Source organism: Leopardus geoffroyi, chromosome E2, assembly GCF_018350155.1.
Source record: "Leopardus geoffroyi isolate Oge1 chromosome E2, O.geoffroyi_Oge1_pat1.0, whole genome shotgun sequence".
Taxonomy (NCBI): domain Eukaryota; kingdom Metazoa; phylum Chordata; class Mammalia; order Carnivora; family Felidae; genus Leopardus; species Leopardus geoffroyi.
Window position 1 is genome coordinate 15,527,525 of NC_059335.1, and position 14,870 is coordinate 15,542,394.

The 14,870-nt window shown below is 59.2% G+C and overlaps 2 protein-coding genes across 10 annotated transcripts; one reads left to right on the top strand and one right to left on the bottom strand.

Moving 5' to 3' along the window:
* Positions 1-1,103: 1,103 nt before the first annotated feature.
* On the bottom strand, positions 1,104-9,911 carry SPRED3 (sprouty related EVH1 domain containing 3). Of its 7 annotated transcripts, none has more exons than XM_045442463.1 (6): positions 9,509-9,911; positions 7,827-8,007; positions 6,572-6,740; positions 6,394-6,470; positions 4,011-4,154; positions 1,104-3,248 (listed from the first exon to the last, which is right to left on the bottom strand). In XM_045442463.1, exons 2-6 carry the CDS (start codon positions 8,001-8,003, stop codon positions 2,583-2,585), a joined length of 1,233 nt encoding a protein of 410 aa, XP_045298419.1. In that variant the 5' UTR covers positions 8,004-8,007; positions 9,509-9,911; the 3' UTR covers positions 1,104-2,582. The 7 variants fall into 7 exon arrangements, with proteins under 7 accessions (XP_045298419.1, XP_045298420.1, XP_045298422.1 ...); XM_045442464.1 differs by having other exon boundaries at positions 9,505-9,911; XM_045442466.1 differs by having other exon boundaries at positions 7,920-8,007; positions 9,509-9,602.
* Positions 9,912-10,486: 575 nt separating this feature from the next.
* On the top strand, positions 10,487-14,449 carry GGN (gametogenetin). Of its 3 annotated transcripts, XM_045442456.1 has the most exons (4): positions 10,664-10,777; positions 11,405-11,505; positions 11,662-13,318; positions 14,267-14,449. In XM_045442456.1, exons 2-4 carry the CDS (start codon positions 11,424-11,426, stop codon positions 14,382-14,384), a joined length of 1,857 nt encoding a protein of 618 aa, XP_045298412.1. In that variant the 5' UTR covers positions 10,664-10,777; positions 11,405-11,423; the 3' UTR covers positions 14,385-14,449. The 3 variants fall into 3 exon arrangements, with proteins under 3 accessions (XP_045298411.1, XP_045298412.1, XP_045298410.1); XM_045442455.1 differs by lacking the exon at positions 10,664-10,777 and adding an exon at positions 10,487-10,585 and having other exon boundaries at positions 11,405-13,318; XM_045442454.1 differs by having other exon boundaries at positions 11,405-13,318.
* Positions 14,450-14,870: the final 421 nt, after the last annotated feature.

Sequence of the window (14,870 nt, forward strand, 5' to 3'; positions counted from 1 at the left end):
GTCTTCCTGGCTCCCAGGGTCAGCCCTCCACGCACCCCTGATTTGGGGGTGATGAAGAGGAATCATGGATCAGAGGTGGGTATCAGCAGGGAGCAGGACCGGGAGACCTGGGAGAGGCGGTGCTGGGAGGTGGGGGCCGGGGGAACCTTCCCCGGCTCCCACCGCTTCATCCGCAGATCCCACAGCACCTTACAGCACTCTGGTCCCCGTCCCACCCCTCCCCAAAACGAGGTAGGTTAAGAATGGAGCTTCCCCCCGCCCACCACGGAAGGGAGGAGACCGAGGCACAGAGAGGGGGATGGGGACCCAGGCTGCCCCAGCCCCCGGTCCCTCCGCCCTCAGCTCTGGTGGGTCTGACAGTGATGAGAGCTGGGCAGAGTGGGGATGGGAGGGACATCCCCCTATTCTCTCACCCATCCCAGGGTCTGGTTGGGAGAGCTGAATCTCACAGGTTCCGGATGTAATAAATAGTTAATAATTTAAAGGAAGTGACAGAAGGATCTAGCCCTCTGACCCCCTTGACCTATCCCTTGAACTCCTACAAGGTCATCCAAGTCTGGGTAATGAAGAAAGGTAAGTGCACATTTCCAGATGCTTGGGACCAGATGCAGGTCCCAAGCCCACAGAGCATTGAGATTGTCTTGCTCCAAGACCTTGATCCTCCCATTCAGGCCATCAGATCTGAGGTACCCTGGAAGTCCCATCCCACTCTGGAGAGAGACTGTGACATCCCCCTTGCCCAGAAGAGGGATCACAGAGGGCCAAGAAATAGGCTTTCAAACTTCGCAAAGCAATCCCCAACTCTGAGATGGAAGGGAAGGGGTTAACAGGGCAGAACAGAAGAAGTTTGGACTAGGACTTGGGCTCAAGGTCGGGCTTGGGGCTGAGTGCAAGGGGTGTGCATGCGTGTGTGTGTGTGTGTGTGTGTGTGTGTGTGTGTGTGTGTGTAGATCCATAGCTAGCCTAAAAAGTGACTTCGTGCACAGTGTAGCCAGCAGAGTGCAGTGTGAATTCCAGCCACACCCCCACCTTGACTGTGTGGCTTTGATTAGTGAACAGCTTGCACAATCATCTATGGCAATGCTAGGTCCTAAAGATGGGAGTGGGGGAGCTCTGGGGTAGTTCTGGAATTCAGAAACATGAGCTCAAAATGTTTGTTTTTTACCCTAGTAAAAGGGTAGTTCTGTGAGATGCTGGGGGCTTGGGCTGGGATCCTTAGGACTTGAATTCAGAGGTCTGGGACCTTGGGGTTTCAGGGGCTTATAGACATCAGGATTCAAGGGCAGCAGGTCTTGGGGAATATCAGGCTTAAGAGGCTTGAGTCCAAAGAAATCTGGGATCTGAAGGTGCTATGGCCCTGGGGCACTTCAGTTCTGTCTCTGGTATGGAGAGACCAAGGTCTTGAGCAGGGACAATCCCAATGTTGTGTAGGCTTGAGCCCTGAATTTGGGGTATCAATGGCACCTTGGGGTCTTGGGACCAGTGCTCCCAAAGCACCTTGGGGTTGCTCAGGGGCTGGGGGCCAAGGGGTCAGAGGTCTGGGTTGCCATGAACATCCCATCTTCTGGGAGCTGGGCTTCCAGCCTTTAGGGAATTGAGGATCTGTGGATACAAAGCAGCCAAAGATTCCAGACTCTTATGGGGCTTGAAATCCAAGTCTAATGGGTTTTGAAAAAGGGTTATCCGAGGACTTGGGACCAGTGTCTTGGGCCCCAAGGTGTTGGTGGCCTTCAGTACTACATAGGGGAGTACGAGGCACATCAGAGTCCCATATAGGAGATCCAAAGCTCCTGGGAACACTGCCTTGGGGTGGGTGGGTCTACAGAGGTCTTTGGTCCTTGGCTCCCAGAGCATCTTGGAGTCTGACATCTGGATCTTGGTTGGGGGGAATGGGAGAGACTCTGAGATGGGTCTCCCAAGTCATCTTGGTCAGAGAACATCTGTTTGGGCATATCGAACGACTCAGGGCATTGTAAGAGAGTTTGGTGTCTCAGGGGTCCTGGAGGCTACAAGAACATCTCAGATATGGGTGCCCCAAGTTTTAGGTGAGCATTCGGTGACCATCTGGGGTGAATCTGGGTTCTATGGTCTCAAGATCTGGGAGGAATCGTATACAGGCAGGGTCGGGTACTGGTAACTCCTGACTAACTCCGGGGCTGTAATCTGAGGGTTCATGGCGTCGGGCATGATAGGGTCTGGGTTGGTTATTTGAACAGGGAGTTGGGGTTCAGGGCCCTGCATCTCTCAGGGATACAGATGCTCCCCAGCCTGCCCGAGGTGTAGAGTCTGGGGGATGCCTGGAGTCTCCTCAGTCTAGGTCAGGGAGGGGATGGCGGCAGGATGGGGACACCAGAACTCAGGATGCCTGGGACCTCTTGGACAGACATCCCAATGAAGCTGGGTCTGGGGTCTCTCAGTCCTAGATTTGGGGTCCAGGTTCCAGGTCTGGGGTCTCTCAATCCAAACTCAAGCTCCAAGTTCCGGGTGTGCCTAGGTTTGGGTTTGGGGTCCGAACAGAGTCCAGGGTCCTGGACCCTCAATTTTGGGTCCTCGGTGCAGCTACTGGACCCACCAGGCCGTCCTCACCGCGCCGCCTCCTCGTGGCGACCCCCGCAGCCAGCGCAGCCACATCGTGCCGCGACCCAGTGGCATGCGCGCAGGGGCGCATAGCAGCAGAGGCAGGGCACCGCCAGGGAGAGGGCGGCCAGCGCGGCCCAGCGCGCGGCGGGACGCGGGTGGCCCGGCTCGCAGGCGCACGGGTCCGAGAAGTCGCCCTCGGCGTCTGACAGGCAGTGGTAGAGCAAGCTCTCGGCGCACCACAGGCAACTGAGCCGGCGCACCAGCAGGCGACCCGGGTCCGGGGCCTCCGCGCAGCGGCCACCACGCCCGTCAGCTCGGCGGCGGAAGAGCGCACGGCAGTGCACGCAGCGCGCCGCCTCCTCTGCCTCCGGGGAGGCCTTGGCCGGCGCAGGCGCAGGGCCGGGGCCGGGTGGCGGGCGAGCCGGGGGCGCTGGGGGCGCAGCCTCGGCGAGAGGGGCGGGTAGCGCGGTGGGAGGCCCCAGGGCTGCACCCCTCAACGCGCCGGTCTTGGCGAAGCGCACGACGCAGGTGGACAGGGCGAGGGGTGCGGGCGGCCCAGCGCGCCGATAATCCTCATAGCCACGGCCGCCCCAGCCCGGGCCCCCTACCCCGGCCAGGGGCTCTGAGGGCTCCGGAATCCCCGTGAACGGTAGGAGCGGAGGGTAGCTCTGCGGGACGAAGGGACAGGAGAACAGGTTAGCAGGATCTGTGACCCCCACACTCCACCACAATCCATCCCAGTCGCAGAAGACTTGAGAATCCAAAGACCCCCGCCTCAGGCCTCATTCATCCTAGGAGGCTGTCCTGGGATCCTGAGTGTGTGGGTCCGGCACTCAGACTTCCAAGCCCTCAGCCCACTCCTCTCACAGGGGACAGAGGATATCAAAGAACAGACCAAAGGCACCAAGCCCGCACCTTAAGGACCCAGTGGTCCAGGCTCCCAGGCCTGTCCTTTCTCAAGACTCAGGAAGTCCCAGCTCCCAGATCTGGGAGCTCTGGACCCCCAGCCATCTCCTCCTTCAGGACACAGGAATCTGGTCCCCAGGGAGCTTTAACCTCCTTGGATACCATGGCCCTCCTAACAAATTAAGCAGTCTAAAGAATTCCTTCCATGAGTACAAAAAACTCCCTCATATACTCGAAGAACTGTCCCAGCCGTCCCCCAAACCCTTGAGTTCAGAACTCAGAACTTTCCAAAATCTTCAAGAGCGCAGGAGACACGGGAAGCCCTCACCCAACCCTCGGAAGGACCGAAGTCTCCAAGCACCCTCCCACCACGACTGCCATCAATTCAAGTCAGCCGGCCCCCAGGATCTGTTTGTGGCTTTCTTGCCCTTCTGGGGGTCTCAGCTCCCGCCTACCTCGGGGCCCAGCACCCTGTCCCACTTCACCCGGAGCCCCAGACTTCTGCTGGAGGTCAGAGGTCGCACCTGAGCGGAGGAGCGCCGGCGCTGGGGGGACGTGGCCGGCCCGAAGCCAGAAGCTGACTCCACAGTGATGATAGTGGCCGCCGCGGCGGTGGGAGGCGTCTCCTGGTGGCTGTGACTGGAGGAGGACTCGCTGTCCACATGGGACTGGAGGAGATTGGCGGCCTCAGAGCCGAACCCCCGGCACAGCCGATGCCCTCACATAGACCCCCTCCCGTGGCGAGCGAGGGCTCTGCGGCCAGACAGGCCTCGGTTCAAGCCCCGGCTCTGCCACTGACTGGTTGTGTGACCTCCGGCAAGTGAGCTCATCTCTTTGAGCCTCAGTTTCCTTCTCTGCAAAATGGGGATCATAATAGTGTCTATTCATAAGGATGTGGTTAGGGCCCACTGTAAAGGGCATGAGGATGCCTGAAGTATGGGGAGACTGGAAACGGTTATTGTTATTTGACCCCCTCTTCTTATCTGCTCAGCTCACCAACCTATAGAACATCAAAATATCCTCCCTTCCCAGAACCCCTCTCCCTTGGCCAGCCAGCCACCTTCCTGCCTCATTCCCACCACCACACCTTTACGGGGGCAGCGTCACCCACCAGGAATGTTCTCCTTCCTCACCCAAACCAACCGTCCCTTACAAACGGAAACGTCACTTCTCAGACCTCGGACTCTTTTCTGTAGCTCGGGGATCATTCTGACTTCATCCATTACTAGCTTCAGTAAACATTCATTGAGCACCCATGACATGCCAGGCTCACAAAGGCCACTGTGAGGACGTAAGACGGGGCGTGGAAAGTACAGCGAGCACTCAGTACGTGGGAACTGTCTGCGTGATTTGGGTGGCCCCACCCACATCTTCCCCTGACCCTGGGACTCCGGCTCTTCTGCCCCGGGGACCAGTTTTGTTCTCCTAAGTCTCAGCAACTCCCACTGTTCCCAGCAAATGCCAAATCGCGTCTGACATTATGTGCATTTATTCATTCAATAAATTTATTCGACACATATTTACTGAACACTTACTGTATACCAGGCACTGTTTTAGGCATTGGAGACGCAGCAAGAAAGCAACAAAAGATCTTTGCCTCCTGGAGCTGGCATTCTAGCACAGGAGACAGGCAATGCGCTAACAGGTAAGAAAATTGTCTATTTAGAAAGGAAATAGGGGAAATATCTAGAAGGTGGGGGAAAAAATTAGAACAGGATAAGGAGCATTGGAAGACGCGATCTTTAAACAGCTTACTCAGGAAAGGTGATATGTGTATAAAACCCTGAAGGAAATAAGGGGACGAGCCATGTGGAAATTTGGGGAAGAGTATTCCAAGACAGAAGGAACAGCGGTGCAAAGACCCCGAGACAGGAACGTGTCTGCTGTGTAGGAGTAACAGTGAGGAGGCTAGTGTGGCTGGAACAGAGTGAGCAAAACGGAGGATAGGAGGCCGGATGCTATGGGATCTTATATGCTTTGTCCTTTACCCTGAGTGAGATGGAGCCCTGGAAGGGGTCTGAGTAGAGGAATGGCCATGATCTGACTCAGATATCAATAGCGTCTCTCTGGCCGTGTGGGGGGAACTTCCAGGCAGTAGGGAAGAGGAGGGGGGCAGTTGGCAATAGGAAGCTGGTGGGAATGCTGCAGCTGGAGGGTGAGGCTGGACATTCAAATTCTAATCATTTTGAAAGGGAGGCCAATATTTGATGACAGATTGGATGAGGGGCATAAAAAGGAGAAAAGTCAGGGATGAGTTCAAGGATTATACCCTGAATAACTAGAAGGCTGGACTTGTCATTAATTTGTTCACTGTAAAAGATAGTTTATCTTTAAAAAAAAAAAAAAAAAAAAAAAGTTTCTGCCTTGGGGCGCCTGGGTGTCTCAGTCGGTGGAGCATTTGACTTTTTATTTCGGTTCGGGTCATGATCCCAGGGTCATGAGATTGAGTCCCGCGTGGGGCTCTGCACTGAGTGTGGGGCCTGCTTAAGATTCTCTCTCTTTCTCCCTCTGCCCCTCTCCCCCGCTCACGCGTGTATGCTCTCTCTCTCTCTCTCTCTCTCTCTCACTCGCTCTAAAGTAAATTTTTAAAAAAAATTTCTGCCTTTCCACAGTAGAATAGAAGCTCCATGAGGAAAGGGACTTTGTTTTGTTCACTGATGTATCCCCAGTGCCTAAAACACTACTTACTGAAGGTGCTCAATAAATACCCTTGAATGAATGTGTGACCCACGACAGAATGGGAAAACAAGGATAGCTGGCATTAAGTTGACACTAACAGTCCGGGCCCAGATTTGTGTCCCCCGCATGTGGCATGGTGCCTGATATACAGAGATGCTCAAGAATGTTTGTAGGATAGAGACAGCCCCCCGGCACCCCCAGCAGAGCCGTGTCCTGGAGGAGACTCACCGTCAGAGGGCAGGGAGTCTCTGCGGTGTCCTGGGAAGGGGAGGAGGAAGAGGAGGAGGAAGAGGGGGTGAGCGAGCCTGGGGCAAGGAGAGAGGCAGACAGTGAGCTCCCCAGGCCAGGCTCCAGATTCTCCCACCCCTCCACCCCATCCTCCAGTGCCACAGCCTGCACCGCTCACCTCGCCCCAGTGCAGCCAGTGCAGCCAGCAGGCTCTTCTGGAACTCGTCCGCTTCTGCGGGACTCTGAAACGTCAGCCCAAACTTGCAGTCGCCCAGGCTCCAGTGATGGAAGATGGGGTTCACCTTGTTGTAAACCAAGCCTGGCCTCAGGGTACACTCCAAGGTGGTCTGAGGGGGCAGGGAGGGGGCAGGTCAGACACCCCCTTCCAGACATGCCCGTGTCTTCCTCTTAACCCTCAGTCTATCTGCATACCTAAGCATCCCACAAACTTCGTTTCTCAACCCTAGGTGTACCCTTGAACCCTGATCGACACCCCAACACCACTCCCCAATTTTATTGAGCACACCTCTGATGCTCCAATATTTCCCCCAAGCCCTTGGTCTCCACATTTTCCTTTTCCTAGTAGCCCCTTCTGATAACCCAGCATCCCTCCTTCTGACTCAATAACACCCCCCCAAACATTGCTGAACATCTCAAGGTATTACTATTAATCTCCTTCTGATGCCCCAATAATCTCCCAAAACACCACCCCCAAATTCTTATCAAACTCCCATAGATTTCCCCCTCAGATGCTGGTCAACGCCCTAGATGTTTCCTCATATCCTGGCCCAACGTCACTGTATTCCTTCACACCATTTCAAATCCCCCTACGTTGTTCCTTCTGACCTCGGCTCTGAGATGCAACCCATCCCCCAAGCCTTTTCAAACAATCCACGTCTTTCTGCCACATCCCCAGCTGAAACTTTGACAGTGTCCTTCCAGCTCATGCCAGACAGCCCAGGATACTCCTGCTGAACCCACATATAGGACTGGAAACCCCATTTGACGCTTCCAGATGGTTCCCCACCAAATGCCTCCGTATACTTAGAGCAGACAGGGGCCAGTGGTGTAGGGCCTCCTGGCAAGGATCTCTGAGCAAGATGGAGCCACAGGAGGGTTCTGAGTCAGGGGTCAGCAGGGCCCCCGTGGAACAGACTGCGGTTGAGGGAGAGAGCAGGAGCAGGGCAAGGCCAGTGAGGAGGCTGCTGTGATAGCCCTCCAGGCAACGGCAGTGGACAGGACCTGCCGAATACCCCAGATATTCCCCAAACTCCCAGTCCTTATCCAAAGACGGCTATTCACTTCCAAACCACATCCCACACCCCAGGTTGATTCTGGGCTGGGAGACGACCTCACCTCACCTCTGCGCTCCCAGCCCCATCCCCTCACGTCCCCATGCCCCCACCCTACCCCCACGCCCCGGGGTGGCTCACTTTCTGGTCCCGAAGGCGCTCCCCGTGGATGACGTAGTGCCCCTGGCGGGCCCCCCCCTCGGGCCTGGCCCCTCGGACCCGACAAACGCTCACCTGGCTGAGGCCCCCGCCCCCCACAGGCAGCCAGCCCCCACTGGAGTCATCTCGGGCCATCACCACGGCTCGGACCTGAACCATGTACCTGCAGGAGGTGGGGAGACAGGGACAAAGTCAGTGAGCTCCGATCCTGCTCTGCCATTCAGCGTTCGCCCCAAGCCTCATCTCCCTCTTCTTCCCTCACATCTGGATCCACTGCACCGTCAGGCCCCGATTCTCACCTTCCCTTACATACCTGCCTCTCCCCCCACCCCCAATGCCCACCTTCTTCCAGCATGGCTTCTTTCTTCGTCATGCCACCTCTTTTCTCCCATGCTTACCTTCTCCGTATCCACCTTTTCTCTCCGCACCCACCTTCGTCCCTTTCCCCATCGTTCCCATCCTGACCCCCACAGCCCCAGTTTTCCACTTCCCTTCCCCCTCCCTGCTCTTCCCCTATCAACCCAGTCTCCTTCTCATCCCTCAGCACATTCCCACAGCCCCACCCATCATTCCCCCTCACAGCTGGGTGCCTGCGCATATGTATTTTCTTAGAGCCCATCAACTCAGCTCCAGATCCCCCTACACTGCCTCCACACTCGGCCGCCCAGGCCACTGGCTGGGTGAGAAACCCAGGCTCTCTTCCCCCCACCCCTTCCCGGATTTATGAATGAGACCGGATGCAAAGCTCACTGAGTCACCCAGCAACGGGAGATGGGCAGGGAGCAGGGAGAGAACCAGAAATGGCCAGAGAGAGGCCGAAAGGGAGATGGAGGCAGAGGAAGCCAGAAACGGACGACCGAGACACAACCAGAGTGCATTTCATTCACAAAAATCAAGCCTGCTCCCTCAGGTCCCAGCCCATGGAAGGCAAGGGAGAGAGACTGAGGGGAGGTGGAGAATTGATCCCTCCTCCTCCCCCTCCCCGCCCCAGCATCCTTCAGAACCATCTTACCCCGCCCCCCAGCTCAGGGGACGTAGCCCTCCGCCCAGTAATCGTGATCAGCGTCCAGCCCCTCACTACCACCTAGCGCAGGGACCCTGGCGTCTGAACCTTAGGGACCCAGGCAGCGAGCTCTAGCCCCTTCCCCCACCTGCAGGCTGCCGGTTTTCCCCAGCCCTTCGGGAGGGTAAGGGGCGGTCGCAGCGCCCCCAGCCCCCTTTTCTCAATGGGATGGGATTTTGTGAATGAGCAGTCACGTGATGCTGCTTCCTTTGTCCGCCCGCCTCCCCCGACAACAGGTGAAGCAGAGAAAGAGGGCAGGGGTCCCCCAGGGCCTAGCTGGGATGGGACGCGGGGATTTCTGAATGCCCTACGCTCCCCACACATCTGTTTCCCTGGGGGAGTGGTCCCCAGAGTTCCTCAATGGTAGGGGTCCAGTTCGGAATTTTATGAATGGGGCGTCTTCGGAGAAGTCCAGGCCCCCAAATGGAGACTGATACCCCAAATGGCTGCCGCGCAGTTTAGGGGCCCCCAACCCCTTGTCCTTCCAGCCTAGGTCTGGGGGGCGCCCCGGTGGGCAGGAGGAGCAGCGCGGTCCTGGCCGCCCCCTCACCGGGACAGGCAGTCTGTCAGCCCCCGCCCCCTCGCCCCCCTTGGCACCTGCCTGGGAGGCTCCGGCCGGGCTCCGAGCGGCGGCGACTTGGCCTCCTCCTCCTCCTCCTCCTGTTCGCTCCGGCTCCCTCGCTGGCTCCGGCGGCGCTAGAGACGGGCACCGGGAGCCGGGGCGACGGGGGAGGGAGGGGGAACCTGGAAGATGGGTGAGGGGGAGGGGGCGGCTTGGGGGAGGGGTAAGCGCGAGGCGGGCGTACTTGCCCGCTGGGTCCTAGAGCCCGCCACTGGCTCCAGCGAACAGCCCCCCAGCCCCCATTTTCTCGGGATCCAGAGAAGATCACCCCACTTTCCCACTCATCCGCGCCATTGATCCCTGAGGATGGGGGGAAGGGTCCGGGACATGGCCTGTTCTCAGGGTTCTAAAAAGGTGAGGGTCTGCTCTTTGGGTTCTAAATGGGAGGGGCTGACTACCTGGTAGGGATCGAAAAGGGGTGGGGCGAGAAGGGAGCCTTCGCAAGGGGGCGGGGCCAGAGGGCCTTGGGAAGGAGAGTCGTTGAGGACGCCGAGGGCGCGGACAAGCACTTGCGTCATGGAAGGGGCGGGTCCACGGTGGTTGAGCCTTCTAGGCAGGCCTGAGGGAGGAGAGGGTCTTGGGAAGAGATGCAGTGGGGGTCCTTAAAGGGCGGAGTTTAGAAGTAAATTGCCTTATGGGCGGAGCACATGAGAGCCTAAAGGGAGGAGCTACGTAGCGGTGTCCGTAACGGGCGGGGCTTCGAGGGAGGGAATAACGAAGAGGGGCGGAGCATTTATAAAGGGGAGGAGCTAAGGACAACGTTCTAAAGGGGTGTGGCCTAGGGCCACAAGGTCTGGGGGCGGGGAGGAAGACAGCGGAATATTTCAAAGGGAGATCCAGGTTCGTCAGGGGCCGTCCCCTTGCTGGCTCACAGGGGGGCGGGGCCTCGAGCCCGGGGGCGGGGCCTCGATCTCGGGGTCCGCCCCCGCTGTCTCGCCCACTTGCCATCACCCGCTTCACCCCCGTTCTTTTCGGTTATTTTCTGCTACGGCCGTTCCCCACCCTGCCCTGGGCCCAGGGGGCCGCGGTCTGAACTTTGGTCGGCTGGAGGAGTCGGTGAGTGGGAACCTCTGGGCGAAGACGGGGCCAGGGCGGAGCTTGGGGGAAGGGGTGGGGCCTGAGTGTTGAAGGAGGCGGGTAGACCAGGAGCCGTAAAAGTTTAAGAGTGAGACCCGAAGATCTGCCGCAGCCTGGGAAGAGGGAGAGACTCAAATGATCGTCACAGAGAGAGGGATCGGAGGGTTAGAGGTGAGGACTGAAGGGTTAGTAAGACAAGAATACCGCGGAGGCGAGGCCAGGCCGGGGCGGGGTTGATGAGGCCCGATACACAGTCGGGGGCGGGACCAGAGAGCATGGGCGGGGCTTGGGTCTCCAGAGCCAGGTTTGAAGGCCTGGAGAGAAGCTTGAACTCCTTGCAGGCTTTGCAGGCTACTGAGCACCATCATCATCACTGATGTGGCCTGACAGACTGACAGAAAAGCGGGCAAGACCTGTGTCTTGGAGCCTGGAGACCGGGGACATGGCCAAAGTGTAGGGATGTGACCTGAGGGACAAGCCGGGGTGAGGGTTGGGTGGGGGGAACAGGGACCGAATCTGAGTACACTAAGAGGATGGAGCCTAAGTGTCTGAATAGCAGCTGAATGGGGCCATGAGGGAGAAGGCCTGACAGCAGCTGAATGGGCGATGGGGAAGAAGGCTTGAGCCTCGAGAGTCAGAGAACAGGAATGCAGCAGAGACTAGTGACAGACGAGTACCTGAACGGATCTTGGAGCTCAGGGGAGGGTCTGGCGCGGACGTGTACGACCAAATACAGTCAGCCTCGTAGAGTCCCCACAGTTTGGGCGGACTGACTGGCGGAAGTTTTTCCGATCACAGTCTCCGACCTCCTTCAGAAATGGGGAACGTGCAGTCGGAGCCTTCCGCGGGCGGAGGCTCCCGAAAAGAGCAGGCCTCGGACCGCTCCTCTGACTCCCGCCGTACGTCCCCGGTGGAGCCCGAGGTGACCCCCTCCTCCCCGGCCATGCGCCTGGCTCGAGGGCTGGGCGTCTGGTTCCCTGGCAGCTCCGCGCCCCCGGGAATCCTGGTACCCCCGGAGCCCCAGGTCTCACCCTCGCCCCTGCCCCTGACCTTAGAACTGCCCTCGCCAGTGACGCCCCTTTCAGAGGAGGCGGCTGCGGCCGCGGTCTCCACACCACCCCCGCCCCCCGTGGGGACCCTGCTGCCCGCGCCGTCTAAGTGGCGAAAACCCACGGGCAGTCCGGCGCCGGTGCCCCGGATCCGCGGTTTGCTGGAGGCGAGCCATCGCGGCCAGGGCGATCCTCCGAGCCTTCGTCCACTGCCGCCGCCGCCCCGGCAACGAACTGGAGAGGACCCCGACTCTCTCCCGAGGGCCCCACCCCCTACTCCGCCCTTCTTGGCGCCGCGGAAGCCGCCGCCACCGCCACCGCCACCGCCATCTTCCGACCGGCAGCCCCCGGGCCACAGAATCACTCCTGCTCGGGCCACACCCGCCACAACCCCCACAGAAAGCCAGGTGGGGTACGGCAGCGAGGGCCAGACGGCCAGGGGAGCCCGCAGAGGGGCACCTCCCCAAGCAGGAGAGGGCGAAATGGCCCGGCCCGCGGTCTCCGAGTCTGGCCTGAGCCTGCTCTGTAAAGTCACCTTCAAGTCGGGGCCCCCTTCGGCCCCTGCGGCAGCGTCGAGTTCCTCAGCTGTCAAAGCCTCGCTCGGGGGCGGAGGCGGAGGAGGAGGAGGAGGACTCCTCTCCGCTGCCTCGGGTTCCATCTCTTACGCCGAAGTCCTGAAGCAGGGGTCCCTGGCTCCTGGGCCCTCTCGACCCTCGGGAGAGGTCCCTCGGGAGTCTCAAGAAGCAGAAGGCGGTGATGGAGACGGCGAGGGGTGTTCTGGACCCCCCTCGGCGCCTGTGTCCCATGCCAGGGCCCTTCCGCCGCCACCCTACACCACCTTTCCAAGCTCGAAGCCCAAATTCGACTGGGCGAGCCCTCCCGATGGCCCTGAACGCCACTTCCGCTTCAACGGAGCCGGCGGCAGTGTCGGGGCGCCCCGACGGCGCGCGGCCACGCTCTCAGGGCCCTGGGGCTCCCCACCGCCTCCATCAGGGCAGACGCACCCGGGTCCGGGGTCCCGGAGGCCTGCACCAGCCCTGCTGGCACCGCCTATGTTCATCTTCCCGGCGCCCACCAACGGCGAGCCTGTGAGCCCCGGGCCAACAGGCCCACAGGAGTTGCTGCCACCGCCGCCGCCCACGCCACCACCCACGCCTCCTCCCGCGCCACCGCCCACACCGCAGCCGCCGGTGCTCCAGCCAACGCCACCGCCCGTGGCCCGCCCTCCCACCCCAGTCCCGGGCCACTTGGAGTCGACCCTGGCTCCCGCCCCGGCTCCCATTCTGCCCCTCGCCTTGGCTGCCGACCAGGCCCCGGCCCTGGCCCCATCCCCGGCTCCAGCTCCCACCACAGCGGAGCCAACGCTGCCTGCGCCCGCGCCCATCAAGGCCCGCACGCGCAGGAACAAGGGTCCCCGCGCAGCCCGGGGTGCGACCCGCGCGGCGGGCGCCCCCGGAGATGGTCCTCGGGAACATTCTGCAGCCACCGTGACTGACAGCGGAGGTGGAGGGGGTGGTGGCGGCGGGGCTCCTCCAGCAGGGATGGCTAACACGGGCACCACTCGCCACTGGCCGCCCTTCCAGGTGCTTAACTCTTGTCCCTGCAAGTGTTACTGCCGCCACCAGCTGCGTCATCGCCGTCTACCACGCAACGTATCTGCCTGGTGAGGGAAGGTCGTCGGGGTGTAGGGAGGGGAGGGAATACCTCTTAAAAGTCCTGAACCCGACTTTTCCTGGATAGAGAGAGACCCATTCAGCTTTGGTGTCCCGACTCGAGCTGAACCATTACCCTTCCCTTGGCTGTTATCTCAAACCCAACTGAGTTCCAATCCCCTGGGGAGCTAGAAGAAACTTGACACCATCCTGACCCATGACAAGGGAGAGGGAACACCTAGGCCCAACCTCTTGGTATCCAGATCTCCAAGCTGACCCTTGCCCCTGTGACCTTCTGAAGCCATCAGGGAGGGAAGCTGGTGCCAGCTGGCCTGATCCTATTCAAGGCCTTGACCCTGTCCTGAGGGCACCAAGAAGGACCATGTCCCAAGCTTTTCAGGGAGAGGGGCAGAGGGGAGGAATGCATGCCTCCAGAAAAGTCCTGGCCTAGCCCCTGGCACTCCTGACCCCTCCAGCCTCTTCTCCTGAGGCAAGGCTTTGGCAGCCAGAGGGCAATGATGCCCCAGTCCTTGTGCTGCAGAGGCTACACCTGAGTCCTTAGATCCAGAGTGCATCCTTCAGTTACACCTCTTCCACCCCCCCTACACACACACACACACACACACACACACACACACACACACACACACACACACACTGAATCTCAGGATCTGGTCATCAGGGTCCATCTGACCTTGGTTCCTGAGACTCTGAATCACTGGCAGACCCTCTGCTCTGGATCCCTTGGGGTTCAGTGGAGGCAGGACAGGTTGAGGGGATGCTCAGAACACAGAATCAGCAACCCTTAGCTCCCCTTTTAAATTTGAATGGATACAGCCTTGCCCTAGACTGTTTTGATGCTCAAACATGGCCCCTCATACAGATGGGGAAAGTAAAACCTATAAGGGTTAAGGGCCTGGCCACATGGCAATGCCCTGCTGATTCTACCCTCCCCCTAGGCTGAGCACGCCCACCAACCACCTGAGCGAGCCGCCTTGGGTTGCCACCATCAAGCTGGCTGGCTCCCTGGTGGCCGGGCTGGAGCACTACGATTTGCAGGCCACCCATTCCAACTGAGTGCAGTCTGCTCAATGCCCTCTGCCTCCCCCTCCTTGACAATAAAATAACCATCTAGATATCTAGCTACCTGTCAGTCACTTGCTTAGGGTCGAAGGGATGGGATCGGGAGGGCAGAGATCTCCATGAAAGCAGCACATCCTGGAAATAGGGAGACTGGACCCAGAACAGCAGAACAGAGGTTCCATTGATCCAGCATCCGGACTGATGGGCCCAGAGGTGAGACAGTCGCATTACCCTTAACCCCATGAGCTCCATTTGAGCTGATCGGTGCCAAGTTCCGATGTTCAGCACAAATCACTCTGGAAAGCAGGGGTGATCATTCCGTTTTTACAGCAGGGAAAATGGACTCTGGAAGACTTTGTTGAAAATCCACATCCCACAAATGGCTCAGCCAGATTTGGACTCTGCCTTAAAATACCTTCTCGAGAACTTCAAGGCAGGAGATACAGGCTGGGGGCGGTACAGGAGGTCGTAAGTCACAGC